At 36.9% G+C, this 13,764-nt stretch overlaps 2 protein-coding genes across 2 annotated transcripts; both read right to left on the bottom strand.

The window, feature by feature from the left end:
- Nucleotides 1-6,520: 6,520 nt before the first annotated feature.
- Nucleotides 6,521-10,008, bottom strand: LOC117340936. Its single transcript, XM_033902722.1, has 3 exons — nt 9,819-10,008; nt 8,670-8,841; nt 6,521-7,452 (listed from the first exon to the last, which is right to left on the bottom strand). Exons 1-3 carry the CDS (start codon nt 9,864-9,866, stop codon nt 7,229-7,231), a joined length of 444 nt encoding a protein of 147 aa, XP_033758613.1. The 5' UTR covers nt 9,867-10,008; the 3' UTR covers nt 6,521-7,228.
- Nucleotides 10,009-11,560: 1,552 nt separating this feature from the next.
- LOC117340723 (probable S-adenosylmethionine-dependent methyltransferase At5g37990) lies at nt 11,561-13,277 on the bottom strand. Its single transcript, XM_033902486.1, has 4 exons — nt 13,065-13,277; nt 12,656-12,765; nt 11,948-12,058; nt 11,561-11,673 (listed from the first exon to the last, which is right to left on the bottom strand). Exons 1-4 carry the CDS (start codon nt 13,070-13,072, stop codon nt 11,561-11,563), a joined length of 342 nt encoding a protein of 113 aa, XP_033758377.1. The 5' UTR covers nt 13,073-13,277.
- Nucleotides 13,278-13,764: the final 487 nt, after the last annotated feature.

The following is a 13,764-nucleotide window of genomic DNA, read 5'->3' as shown; positions in this document are numbered from 1 at the left end:
ATGACCGTTGAGGCCCTTTGGCCTCTTGTTTCTCATACTTGGCTTTTCTATCACAGTGTTAACTACATTGTACCATGCATTCCTACATTCAGACTCTTCCCCATTTTGAAAATTCTCAACATATAATGCATTGTTTCAAGAAAACCGTGACTGGAAATGTGAATTCTCAATACATGAAAATAGCAACCTATGGTTGCAAAAGAATTTTGAAGGCTTTCTGGTTGTTTGTGTCCTTTTTATGAAAACCAGATTATTTTCAGAGAATGACATTCAGGTTTTGACAGGAAGGCGGCCATTTTGTTGACGCCATGACGTCACGTCATTGCTCTTCATTTTCATGTCATAAACAAATCACGAGGAGTTATCATATGGCTGCTATTAGTCATGTCATACAGCCATAGAGGTTTTTAGGTCATGCTTCGTCCGTCGTCGTCCGCCGTGCGCCGTGCGCCGTCCGTAAACTTTTCACATTTCAATCTTCTTCTCAAGTTCCACCAGTGGGATTAAGCTGAAACTTGCCTGAAATGATCCTGAGATGGTCCTGACCAAGTGTTGTTATTTTTCGGGTCAGTCCGAAATCCAAGATGGCCGCCATAGCCGCCATTTTGAAAACACATTTTAAACTTCTTCTCAAGTTCCACCAGTGCTGTTGGGCTGAAACTTGCCAGAAATGATCCTGAGATGATCCCGACCAAGTGTTGTTATTTTTCGGGTCAGTCCAAAATCCAAGATGGCCGCCATAGCCGCCATCTTGAAAAACACATTTTAAACTTCTTCTCAAGTTCCACCAGTGCTATTGAGCTGAAACTTGCCTGAAATGATCCTGACATGATCCCGACCAAGTGTTGTTATTTTTCGGGTCAGTCCAAAATCCAAGATGGCCGCCATAGCCGCCATCTTGAAAAACACATTTTAAAGTTCTTCTCAAGTTCCACCAGTGCTATTGAGCTGAAACTTGCCTGAAATGATCCTGAGATGATCCCGACCAAGTGTTGTTATTTTTCGGGTCGGTCCGAAATCCAAGATGGCCGCCATAGCCGCCATCTTGAAAAACACATTTTAAACTTCTTCTCAAGTTCCACCAGTGCTATTGAGATGAAACTTGCCTGAAATGATCCTGATATGATCCCGACCAAGTGTTGTTATTTTTCGGGTCGGTCCAAAATCCAAGATGGCCACCATAGCCGCCATCTTGAACAACACATTTTAAACTTCTTCTCAAGTTCCACCAGTGCTATTGAGCTGAAACTGGCCTGAAAAGATCCAGATATGATCCCGACCAAGTGTTGTTATTTTTTGGGTCCGTCCGAAATCCAAGATGGCCGCCATAGCCGCCATCTTGAAAAACTTATTTTAAACTTCTTCTCAAGTTCCACCAGGGCTGTTGGGCTGAAACTTGCCAGAAATGATCCTGAGATGATCCCGACCAAGTGTTGTTATTTTTCGGGTCGGTCTGAAGTCCAAGATGGCCGCCATAGCCGCCATCTTGAAAAAACACATTTTAAACTTCTTCTCAAGTTCCACCAGTGCTATTGAGCTGAAACTTGCCTGAAATGATCCTGATATGATCCCGACCAAGTGTTGTTATTTTTCGGGTCGGTCCAAAATCCAAGATGGCCGCCATAGCCGCCATCTTGTAAAAAACATTTTAAACTTCTTCTCAGGTTCCACCAGTGCTATTGAGCTGAAACTGGCCTGAAATGATCCTGATATGATCCCGACCAAGTGTTGTTATTTTTCGGGTCCGTCCGAAATCCAAGATGGCCGCCATAGCCGCCATCTATCTTGAAAAACTTATTTTAAACTTCTTCTCAAGTTCCACCAGGGCTGTTGGGCTGAAACTTGCCAGAAATGATCCTTAGATGATCCCGACCAAGTGTTGTTATTTTTCGGGTCGGTCCGAAATCCAAGATGGCCGCCATAGGTGCCATCTTGAAAAACACATTTTAAACTTCTTCCCAAGTTCCAGCAGTGCTATTGAGCTGAAACTTGCCTGAAATGATCCTGATATGATCCCGACCAAGTGTTGTTATTTTTCGGGTCGGTCCGAAATCCAAGATGGCCCCCATAGCCGCCATTTTGAAAACACATTTTAAACTTCTTCTCAAGTTCCACCAGTGCTATTGGGCTGAAACTTGCCTGAAATGTTCCTGAGATGATCACGACCAAGTGTTGTTATTTTTTAGATTGGTCTGAAATGCAAGATGGCCGCCATATCCGCCATCTTAAAAAACACATTTTAAACTTCTTCTCCAGTTCCACTGGTGCCATTGAGCTTGAAATTGGTGAGGATGTTAAGGAAGGAGTGCCAACAAAGTGTTGCTATTTTTTCGGCCTTGTAAAAACTTTGGCATGGCAGCAATGGCGGCCATTTTGTAACATGATTGCGCAATCATGGTTTTCCTGAACAACACCTATTTCAAACTTCTTCTCAAATTCCACTGGTGGGATTCAGCTCTAACTTACCAGAAATGATCTTTAGATGGTCCAGACCAAGTGTTATTATTTATTGGGTCGGTCAGATATCCAAGATGGCCACCATGGCCAACAGTGCCACTATATACTTGCTACAGAGAATGCATACTACAATAATATAAGGGTTTTAATTTAGAGTCAGATGACCGTTAAGGCCCCTGGGCCTCTTGTTTTTTCATATGATAACTCAGTCTGTAAAAGCACTTTATTTCTGTATCAGTGGCAGGCTTTATTGTGTCTGGTATATGTGTTTAAACAGAACAGTTTTGCCTGAAAATTATTTATCTCTGTCAGTCAATTTATAACTTTAAAAAAAAAACCAAAAAAACCTGCTGTTACATGAGATGAAAGTTCTTGTTCTTATGCAGAATAATGTGTAAGAAAACTAAAAATGGAATTATTAAACATATTTCACTTTCGGATCATCCTCGGGTGTATTTTGAGAAAAAAAACCGAGGAGTTCCGAATGGATATCTAAGTGTAAAGCAAGGGTATGAAGAACCCTATAGTAATCAACCCCTCCATCCATCAAACCTGTTAGTTTACCTGGCCCAAAGGGCCGTTTAGCGTATGACATGGCGCAGCGTCCGGTGTTCGTCATTGTTTCCTTTAAATCCCTATTAAATTTAGTCTGGGGCACTATTTGGCAAGGGGGATCAAACGTTGTATAAAAGGAGGGTGTGGCTCCCCTGGGGCCAGGGGGGTGAGGCCAAATAGGGGAAATTAAGGTAAATCCTTTAAATTGCTACAAGTCCTAAATGTCTAAATGGAATTTTATGATATTTGGTCTGAGCATTATTTGGCGGAGGAGATCAAACGTTGTATAAAAGGTGGTTGTTGCTTCCCTAGGGCCGGAGGGATTTGACCCAATAGAGGAATATAGCAACAAAAAAAGTAGGAAAATATTTGCCATACATATGTAATTACTAAAATATCCTGGTGGGCGATGCAGGCCCTCTGGGCCTTTTGTTACATTATTAGCCTTAGGTGTTAATATTTCAGCTGTGCAACCTCCTAGACGTAAAAAGCATGGTAGTAGAAAATTTGCTTTAACAATGCATGAGAGAGGAATTGGTAGAAAATCCTATTGCATTCAAATGTAGATGTATGAATTATGTGCTCAGTCATTTAATGAAATAAAGTAAATTGACAGTGGAAGGCAGTAACATTATAGAAAAGTTTACTTACGGCACGCATTATAGAAAAAAAATACTTGAGGAACACATTATAGAATTTTTTCTAAAGGCACGCTAATAGTAAAACTAATATGTGTATAGAATTTTTAGCCAACCATCATCAGATGGTGGGCTATTCAAATCGCCCTGCGTCCGTGGTCCGTGGTCCGTCCCTCCGTCCGTCCGTCCGTAAACAATTCTTGTTATCGCTATTTCTCAGAAAGTACTGAAGGGATCTTTCTCAAATTTCATATGTAGGTTCCCCTTGGTGCCTAGTTATGCATATCGCATTTTTAGACCTATCGAAAAACAACATGGCCGACAGGCAGCCATCTTGGATTTTGACAATTGAAGTTTGTTATCGCTATTTCTCAGAAAGAACTGAAGGGATCTTTCTCAAATTTCATATGTAGGTTCCCCTTGGTGCCTAGTTATGCATATCGCATTTTGAGACCAATCGAAAAACAACATGGCCGACAGGCAGCCATCTTGGATTTTGACAATTGAAGTTTGTTATCGCTATTTCTCAGAAAGAACTGAAGGGATCTTTCTCAAATTTCATATGTAGGTTCCCCTTGGTGCCTAGTTATGCATATTGCATTTTGAGACCAATCGGAAAACAACATGGCCGACAGGCAGCCATCTTGGATTTTGACAATTGAAGTTTGTTATCGCTATTTCTGAGAAAGTACTGAAGGGATCTTTCTCAAATTTTATATGTAGATTCCCCTTGGTGCCTAGTTATGCATATTGCATTTTGAGACCTATTGGAAAACAACATGGCCGACAGGCAGCCATCTTGGATTTTGACAATTGAAGTTTGTTATCGCTATTTCTCAGAATGTACTGAAGAGATCTTTCTCAAATTTCATATGTAGGTTCCCCGTGGTGCCTAGTTATGCATAAAGTATTTTGAAACCTATCGGAAAACAACATGGCCGACAGGCAGCCATCTTGGATTTTGACAATTGAAGTTTGTTATCGCTATTTCTGAGAAAGTACAGAAGAGATCTTTCTCAAATTTCATATATATGTTCCCCTTGGTGCTTAGTTATGCAAGTTGCATTTTGAGACCGATCGGAAAACAACATGGCCGACAGGCAGCCATCTTGGATTTTGACAATTGAAGTTTGTTATCGCTATTTTTCAGAAAGTAATAAAGTGATCTTTCTCAAATTTCATATGTAGGTTCCCCTCGGTGCCTAGTTATGCATATTGCATTTTGAGACCTATTGGAAAACAACATGGCCGACAGGCAGCCATCTTGGATTTTGACAATTGAAGTTTGTTATCCCTGTTTCTCAGAAAGTATTAAAGGGATCTTTCTCAAATTTCTTATGTAGGTTCCCCTCGGTGCCTAGTTATGCATATTGCATTTTGAGACCAATCGGAAAACAACATGGCCGACAGGCAGCCATCTTGGATTTTGACAATTGAAGTTTGTTATCGCTGTTTTTCAGAAAGCACTGAAGGGATCTTTCTCAAACTTTTTTGTAAGTTCCCCTTGGTCTGTAGTTCTGCATATTGCATCTTGGGACCAATAGGAAAACAACATGGCCGACAGCCAGCCATCTTGGATTTTGACAATTGAATTTTGTTATCGCTATTTATCAGAAATGGCTGAAGGGATCTTTCTGAAATTTCATTTTTAAGTTGCCCTCTGTGCCTAGTAATGCATATTAGATTTTGAGACCAGTCAGAAAACAACCTGGCCGACAGGCAGCCATCTTGTATTTTGACAATTGAAGTTTGTTATCGCTATTTTTCAGAAAGTACTGAAGGGATCTTTCTCAAACTTTTTTGTAAGTTCCCCTTGGTCTGTAGTTCTGCATATTGCATCTTGGGACCAATAGGAAAACAACATGGCCTAGAGCCAGCCATCTGGGATTTTGACAATTGAATTTTGTTATCGCTATTTATCAGAAATGGCTGAAGGGATCTTTCTGAAATTTCATTTTTAAGTTGTCCTCTGTGCCTAGTTATGCATATTAGATTTTGAGACCAGTCAGAAAACAACCTGGCCGACAGGCAGCCATCTTGTATTTTGACAATTGAAGTTTGTTATCGCTATTTTACAGAAGGTACTGAAGGGATCTTTCTCAAATTTCATATGTAGGTTCCCCTTGGTCCCTGGTGTTGCATTTTGGGACCAATCCGAAAACAACATGGCCGACAGACAGCTAAAATGCTAAATCTTAAATTTTATATATAGGTTCCCCTTGTTTGAAAAGTACTAGAGGGCTGTTTCTGAATTTACGCAGATTAGTTAGACTTAGAGGAAGGGAAAAGTAGATAAAAGATCAATCTGACATGGAACCTATAAAGATCATTCAATGGTGGGCGCCAAGATCTCTCTGGGATCTCTTGTTTCTTAAGGCACACTAATAGTAAAACTAATATGTGTCCTAACACTTTTTGCACGTCTATGTACATAACTATGGAATCGGTAGCATTATGTGTGACGCCGCATCCTTATGACATGTGAAGCTACACGCCGGCGTCATTCTGATTTTAGACGGCGATGCTCAACGCAATTCAATTGTTTTCTGCTCTTAAATGACTCGCACAACTAAATCAGCCAGTCTGCTTGTGTTTCCCCTGAACCAAGTACCTGAGGAAAATGGTTTCTTAGGTTTTTAGCTGTTTTCCCGAGTAAATAACATATGAAATGGGTACTTTTATATACGAGAATAATCAAAAATATACACTCGTGCTGAAAATAGAATGACGTACGATTCGAGGTGTAAAAAGGCGGGGATTCCCCAGGTGGGGGTTCCCCAGTGTACTGTTAATGTCAGGCTTACTATCTTTCGAGTACCCGTGTGCTCTTACATACCACTAAACATATACAATAACAACATTTATCCGATAGAAAAATCTTCAAACTTTAATTTGAAATAAATTTCACATCATTTTAACTTCAAACGAGCGAATAAAGGGATGGGGTCACTAGTAATAGCATATAGTAAGTTATTAAGTTGTGCGAGTGCTTTAAACAGCTGTCAAATCCGTATTTCTTCAAAGTCTGCTACGTATATTGCAGAAGTACATATTCTATATTCGCTTCATTTTGATCTTAACAGAAAATAGTCTGATTTCAATGCGGTAAATAGAAAGTGCCGTTCTGACTGGCGAGGAAAATAAGTTGTGTCAAAGTGATGATATCAGATTCATATTTACTCCCATCGGTTACAGATTTGTTTCCCATTTTTACTTGTTTATGATTTTTTTTTATTTACATTGAAATAAACATGACAAAAACCAAAACTCTTACTGATGAAAATAACAATACATAAATATATACTATTTTGTCAGCTGAAAGATAATGCCTGTACGCTGAATTCTGTTGACACAATGATACCTTAATTACTCAGCAGTCAATATATGTAATGATTTAAATGCAAAAAAGTGTAATACGTCTTATTTTAAATGTTCAATATATACTTGTTTATATGATTAATAGGGTAGATTAAATTGGAATATACTTGTAATGTCCCTCACAACTAAAATATCTATTTAATATTGTATTTAACTATCAATACACTATCAGTGGACATCCAAATTGATTAGACACGTATTTATTGCAAGTTCTTTTTCATTACAACCTCTGTGAAGACCAAGTATGGTTTATAGTCGGAATGTTCAAACGCATATGTCTGTATCCTCCGGAAGTATTGGTCAGTAATCATCTCTTTCTCGTCCTCAGTTCGAGAATCCGACAATCCTCTGTAAATGGCATGATGTAACCATGGGTAGACCATAGCAACTATCCTTTCGGAATACTTGAGCTTGTCCGTTGTATCTGTCAAATCATGAAATAGAGAAATGCAGATCGGTTAGAATTTGGAGTGAGTGTCCTTATTGGGTTCTTTAACCTTAGTTAGACTGTAAAAATCGTAATAGTTCCATTTGGTTAAATTTTTAGTACATATTTACACCGATACTGTGCATTTTGTTGTTGACTAATATTTTGTCTAGTCATTATTAATTAGCAATTATTGAAGTTTCGTTAATTCGTCATTAATATTCTCATTTCGAACCATATTTATTGTCTCGCCTTCGATTAAATGCTGTGAAAACGAAACAATGGTATTTCTAATATACTTATATCAAGTGGCAACGTTTCATGTTACAGTTTTGTGTTAAGATCTGTTGTTCAACCTAAGCTAAACTTCCGGTGTAGTTAAAATCTCGGAGGACTTCATTTGTAGAATATCATTGGGATGACCTTTTCTAATGAAATTAGAGGTAATTGAAAACAGAGCTTAACTTTTCTGCATTCAACTCGATTCCTTAGACTTAATGGTCGATTGAGATTGAAAATTTTATATTTTTTTAAGCGTGAACTCCTACTTCACATGAAGAGTGATAGTAAATTCTCAGAATTAGTGTTTTCAGTTTTTTTGAGATATTTATTTTTTCATATGTATTAAACATATGTAGAAATCTTGGATATTATCACTTAACATGATAATTTGTATTTTAGTTTTTTGGAAACCAAACACATATTTTAGAGATGAATTGTAGCCTTACACTCAAATCGGGACCGACGAGGCATATTAATACGTGTAGTTCTTGTGTCTTCAAAGAATTTGGGACAGACTTTAACACTATGTCATTGCAGTAGTTATTGTATAACACATATGAACGGGTTTTAATATCTTCTGCCTATATTGTCTTTAAAAATGGTAGTTGCTACTCCTGCTTAGCGCTCAGCATATTTGGAGTGAGACGACTGGTTCGCCCGTTGTCAGTATAATGTGACCTGGTGGGGTGTCCTGCTGGGTGTCTTCGGTAGTATGCTTCAGTGAGGTAGCACTATAAATCGGCAAAAGTTCCGGCCTATCACAAGGAGACTTATCACGAACATACCGCAGCCTCCCAAAACACACATACGCACTCACCACACGCATGCACGGGAGGTCGTCCTTAAATGACCTTAGCTGTTAATATGACGTTAAACAAAATAAACAAACCAAACAACCTTTATACAAATATATGCATATCGATATGAATTACCTTTGTTGACATTATGGAATATCTGTTGGAGGGTATAATGTTTAACTGATCTTATCGACACCAATTCCAGCCCAAGTTCCCTTATTTCCGGCAAATCACTGGTGAACGGCTCCTTAAAATCTTCCGCCGTTCTCCCGAGGTAGCCATTCCAGTTTGCTGCAAGATATTCCTCCTTTATACATGAAAAGAAAAACATTTCAACAGACCAAAATAAAATTTGAAATAACAACTTTAAATTGGGAAATATCTCAACAAGGTGCAATCTGAAGCAAGCAGTGTCGGTCGCAGGCGCTTGCATAGAGAATGTGATTTTCATTTTTGTTTGTTTTTTGTTTTGTACTCTGTAAAGTACAAGGTTGGTAACTCCGCCACGAGCGAAACGGCACACCACCACACTTTAATCGGCTAAAAACACATTTATTCAAACTGACACTGCGCATACTATATACTACCGTCATCTAGAAATAGTCATCTTTAACCTACAATAATCCGTGAAAACATCGTCGAATTCCTCCAACAAAACACCATTTTTCAAACTGCTCCCTCAGCCTTTCCAGATTCTTCATTTACATACTATAATGAAATGGGTCTTCTTCTTGAGATGGTATTTTTATTAAGTTATACGTGTATCATACATACATATAACATACATAGGTATACATCTGTACATGTATCGGTACTGGCCTGTCCCGGGCGAAAGCCCAGCCCAGGACTTAAGTGTCCAGGAATGGCTCCCTGGAAACCGACTAAATGGTACAATAATATCTAATCTTATATAGTCCTAGGTAGTCCTAGGGATGAGTATGATTGATTGATACATGATAATACAGAAGACGTCTGTCATATAGCCTGAGACAATATTATATAACCATGTACAACATGTTCTGTTAATATCAGATCAACTACGTCAACAGGTAAACAGAGTTGGTGCCAAAGGGCAAATATGTGTAATATAGACAGACCTAGGAACATTTTTGGATATAAAATTTGATATATATTTTTAACTAAATTATAAAATAATTTATTATATTTCAATACGGGGTTGAAAGGTCATGCGTTTATATAATCGACTGTCACCAAGTGCAATAAAAATAATGTCAGATCATCTGGGCGATGTTTACACTTTTGATTATACATTAATTTACAAACCCTTGTGACTTTTCCTTCTCTGACCATGTCAGACACGATACGTCCCATTGGAAAGTGTCCTTCTTCTAACGGCGATGATATATCTCCATCATCGTTAGATGATAAGTTGAAAGTAATCAGAAATCCTCCTGAAACAGCATCAGTTTGTCAAAATAATGAACAATTAGGATGGGAATTAAAATTTATCTACGAAGAAGTATACAACGTACTCAAATGCAAAGCACCTTAAAGGGAAATATACAACTACACCTTACAGGTGTTTCGTCCTCTTAAAGGATTCGTCGGTAAATATCAAAAACATACCTGGTTTCAGTTCCCGTCCCCTTGATATCACAAAAGCTCTCCAGTCAGCTTTCCCTTGTTGTCTAATCAATTTTTGTTCTCTGGCGTCCGCCTCTTCATAGAATACACCGTTTTTAATCTGACAAATCCTGTTAATAATTATCGATATGTAATTTGAAAATAAAAAAATCAACCTAGAATTTCATTAATATTATACCATTGAACACATACTGTATCAATGATCTTATACTATTTTATGTATTTTTAGTTCAAATTTCACATCATACATTGTTTTGTAGTTTCAAATACTTTAAACATTTAACTTTCGTATTAAGTTCAGCTCTGATATGTCAAGAGACCGCGCGGATTTTATGAATGGAAAACATATCATTCACCTACTGGATCGCTTTATTGTTTAAATCAATGAACTCTTGACGTCTCGAAATGATCGATCTGACAAGGGCCGAGTATGGGTGGGGTGTTGGTGGAGGGTTTGTAACATAAGTGAACATGAAACAAGTCAAATTATGTACATAAAGATGAAAGCTAATTTTGTTACTATGCTATTAAATACCAATGTAAAATTATATTTAACTTTATTCACAAATAACTCTCCTCTCTATATGTATTATACAACATATATTTACATTCAGCACGCTTGAATGAATTTGCGAAAATTGTATTCATTGTTTCATAACAACATTAGCCTCATCACAGTGTGTAGTAATGTAGTAACCGTTAGCGCCATTCGTGGAATATATCAAGAAGCCAATGTTGTTATGACCTCATGAATGTTGTTAGAATAAATTTCATTCCTTAAATCAATATTTACTGTTTAGAAAGATAATGTGTAGCCACAGTGGATATTGCCAGGTCGATGGAATTATCAGGGAGACACTGTTCATACATTGTCCTCGGTATCATAGCTGGGTAGACTTCACCAGTGACAGTTAATCCGGGATCATCTGCGATACCTAAATATCGGATCATAAAACGATTAATCAGAATTATACACTAAAGCTGTTATAGACCATATCAAAATATTTTCACATAATTGAACTCCTTTAGATGTTTCATCTAGAAATAATGTGTTACTTACAATAGCAATAGAATCATTGAAGTAGATAACATAGCTATAAAGGATTTGCTTTAAATTACCAAATTCATTCTACTTAATTACGACATCATCCAATCAGTTGATCAGTAGATTGGTTAGATACCGTTTAACGTCCTATCAACATCTATGGTCATGTAAGGACGTTAAAACGTGTGAGGTGTGGTTCGATATCAACAACTATTGTAGTGTAAGGATGTTAGAACGTGTGTGGTTTTGTTGAGAAAAAAAACTTAATAAAAAAAAGTTGAACCAGCGTCAACGTCATATGACCTACTATTTGAGACACATGTTATCAATATATATATATATATTGCAACGTATATATCAACGTTATACTTTTTGATTACTTTGTACAACCTTGGATAGTTTTGCTCAGAAGGTTAAAGTCATTCTTCGGCTGATCATTATAGTACACGACAATGGGCTGATTCTTGCCAAGGCCTGTTTGAATTTCATCTGTAATGAATATGATTATGATAATTGTTATTTATCTAACAAAAGGTAAAAGTCACATTTCGTAACCTAATCTTAAGTGTTTACGTGCTTATAACTTTAACATAGAAGGAACCAAAATACAAGAGAAATCCTAATGAGCAAATTGTTCTTTTTCACATCCGATCAGGAGATGTATTCCCGACCGTCAAAACGTTATTGAATCACAATCTGGTCTGTTTTTTTCCATGGTAGATAACACGCAATCCTACAAAACCAGTTAGTGTAGCATATTTACCAATCATTTCATTGATGAGGGAACGTGAAGCGCGTCCATCCGCAGTTCCGAAGTCTGCTATGGCGACTGGTTGCACTGGTTTGTTGCCTGATCTTGAATTAATTATTCTTCCTGTGCAAACAAATTAATCAATAGAATAATGTATTTTATTTTCAAAAAATAGATTTGGTAAAATGAACTACAACTAATTTGCATATTTCATATATTCACATTTGATATTAGTACACTTGTATAATACTTCAAGCGTTTAATGATGACATCTATGATTAGTTATAATTGGTTATACATTATTCCTATTTAATTGTGATATCTGAAATGTACAGGTCTACTAGTTCTGTGATGTAAGGAGAGTTAAAAATGTCATCGATTTAAAAATCAATGTAATATTGTACATATTTTATATTTTTAAAATAGTAGAAAATAGAGTCTTCACGGTTCAGTATATGTGTGAGAAACATAATCTTATATTCTATATATATTATCTATATATGTATCTGATTAATGAAAATTGAAAGGAGTCTCTTAATTACAAAGTATATCTATTGCTTGGTAAATCTTTTCTACAGATATAGCACTTTATATTTCTTCATGAAATTTTGATTGATTTATTAACATTTTTTCCCTATTAAATAATCGTGTTTGTTCTTTTAACTCTTCCCATGTATTACTCCTACAAAGGCGAACTGATATTGAAGAAAACAATCATACCTAGGCCTTTTAAAATTGCCTCATGACAATGATTACCAGCGTGACCGTGGACATTGTACATATCGTCAACATCGCCTCTAAACCTACTGTTCATCTTCATTGTCGGAAAACTAAACCGAGAAACAAAAATAAAATAACGATGCCTAGGATGAAAACAAATATACAATAAATAAACAAAGATAAAGTTACATATCAAAAGAATATTTTCCTCAAAATGCGACATGAACTGTAATGGTACTCTGAGAAATGTATCCGAATTTCCTGTAGTAAGAATAAGTAATTTGCTACACTTTCCTAAGTTCAATACAATCAAGCATTGTAATTTTATAAAGTGAACTGCCAACGACATAGTTTCTCAATATGAACGTTTATATATGACCATGGCAACATATATTGATATTACACATACCTTGACATGGTCTGTGGTGTTTTGGCAGCTGGCTACCTTAAAAACTGCACTGCACTCCTTAGGTACGCAAGCTTATATGCATTTCGAACTTCTTCTCTTTTTTTTTTGCGTTTGTTGGTAGATTTTATTCTCCTCACGACTAAGGTTGAGGTTGCGAAATTAGCATCTTACATACCCATGGTTGTTTGTAGGGGAAAAGATGATTCGTTTGAATGAATATTCATAAATATACTGTACATATAACTGCACACGTATTTGTCTGCTGACATACATCAAGACTCCCCGCCACATATTCCTTTGGTTTGGTATTTAATATCATCTTAATACAATAAGGAGAGTGTTCATGAATGATGGGGAAACTAACTAGATGGGTTTCTATAGAGAATAGAAGAAACAAATAATGGCCTCGTTGTATACTGGTTTATATTTAAATTTATTGTAATGTAAAACTGGCTTTGCCACGGCCTCATGAAGGAACGTGCCATCCACTGATTAAGGCTGAACAGACGTAAGGCTAGATTTTCATTTCGTGCAGCAGTTGAATTATAGATAAACCGGTGTGAATTACTAGACTGGTTTCTGTCTCTAGAATATCAAGATAATAGATTATAATTGAGCTTTGTAAGTTTGGTATCTATGACATGTTTGATTCTAGAATATAAAGTTTTAAACTAGGGGGTAATCCAGTAATATGATTTAG

Source organism: Pecten maximus, chromosome 13 (genome assembly GCF_902652985.1).
Source record: "Pecten maximus chromosome 13, xPecMax1.1, whole genome shotgun sequence".
Classification (NCBI taxonomy): domain Eukaryota; kingdom Metazoa; phylum Mollusca; class Bivalvia; order Pectinida; family Pectinidae; genus Pecten; species Pecten maximus.
This window is presented reverse-complemented; position numbering and strand designations above follow the sequence as displayed.

Excerpts from the sequence above, each read along its gene's own strand:
- LOC117340723 (XM_033902486.1), bottom strand. Across the intron at positions 12,059-12,655 it reads GGCAATTTTAAAAGGCCTAG|GAAGAATAATTAATTCAAGA; the intron begins GTATGATTGTTT and ends TTGTTTGCACAG. Across the intron at positions 11,674-11,947 it reads CCTCATCAATGAAATGATTG|ATGAAATTCAAACAGGCCTT; the intron begins GTAAATATGCTA and ends TATTCATTACAG.
- LOC117340936 (XM_033902722.1), bottom strand. The coding sequence starts at position 9,866 with ATGGGACGTATCGTGTCTGACATGGTCAGAGAAGGAAAAGTCACAAGG. Across the intron at positions 8,842-9,818 it reads GAGAAGGAAAAGTCACAAGG|GAGGAATATCTTGCAGCAAA; the intron begins GTTTGTAAATTA and ends TCATGTATAAAG. Across the intron at positions 7,453-8,669 it reads ATTCCATAATGTCAACAAAG|ATACAACGGACAAGCTCAAG; the intron begins GTAATTCATATC and ends ATGATTTGACAG.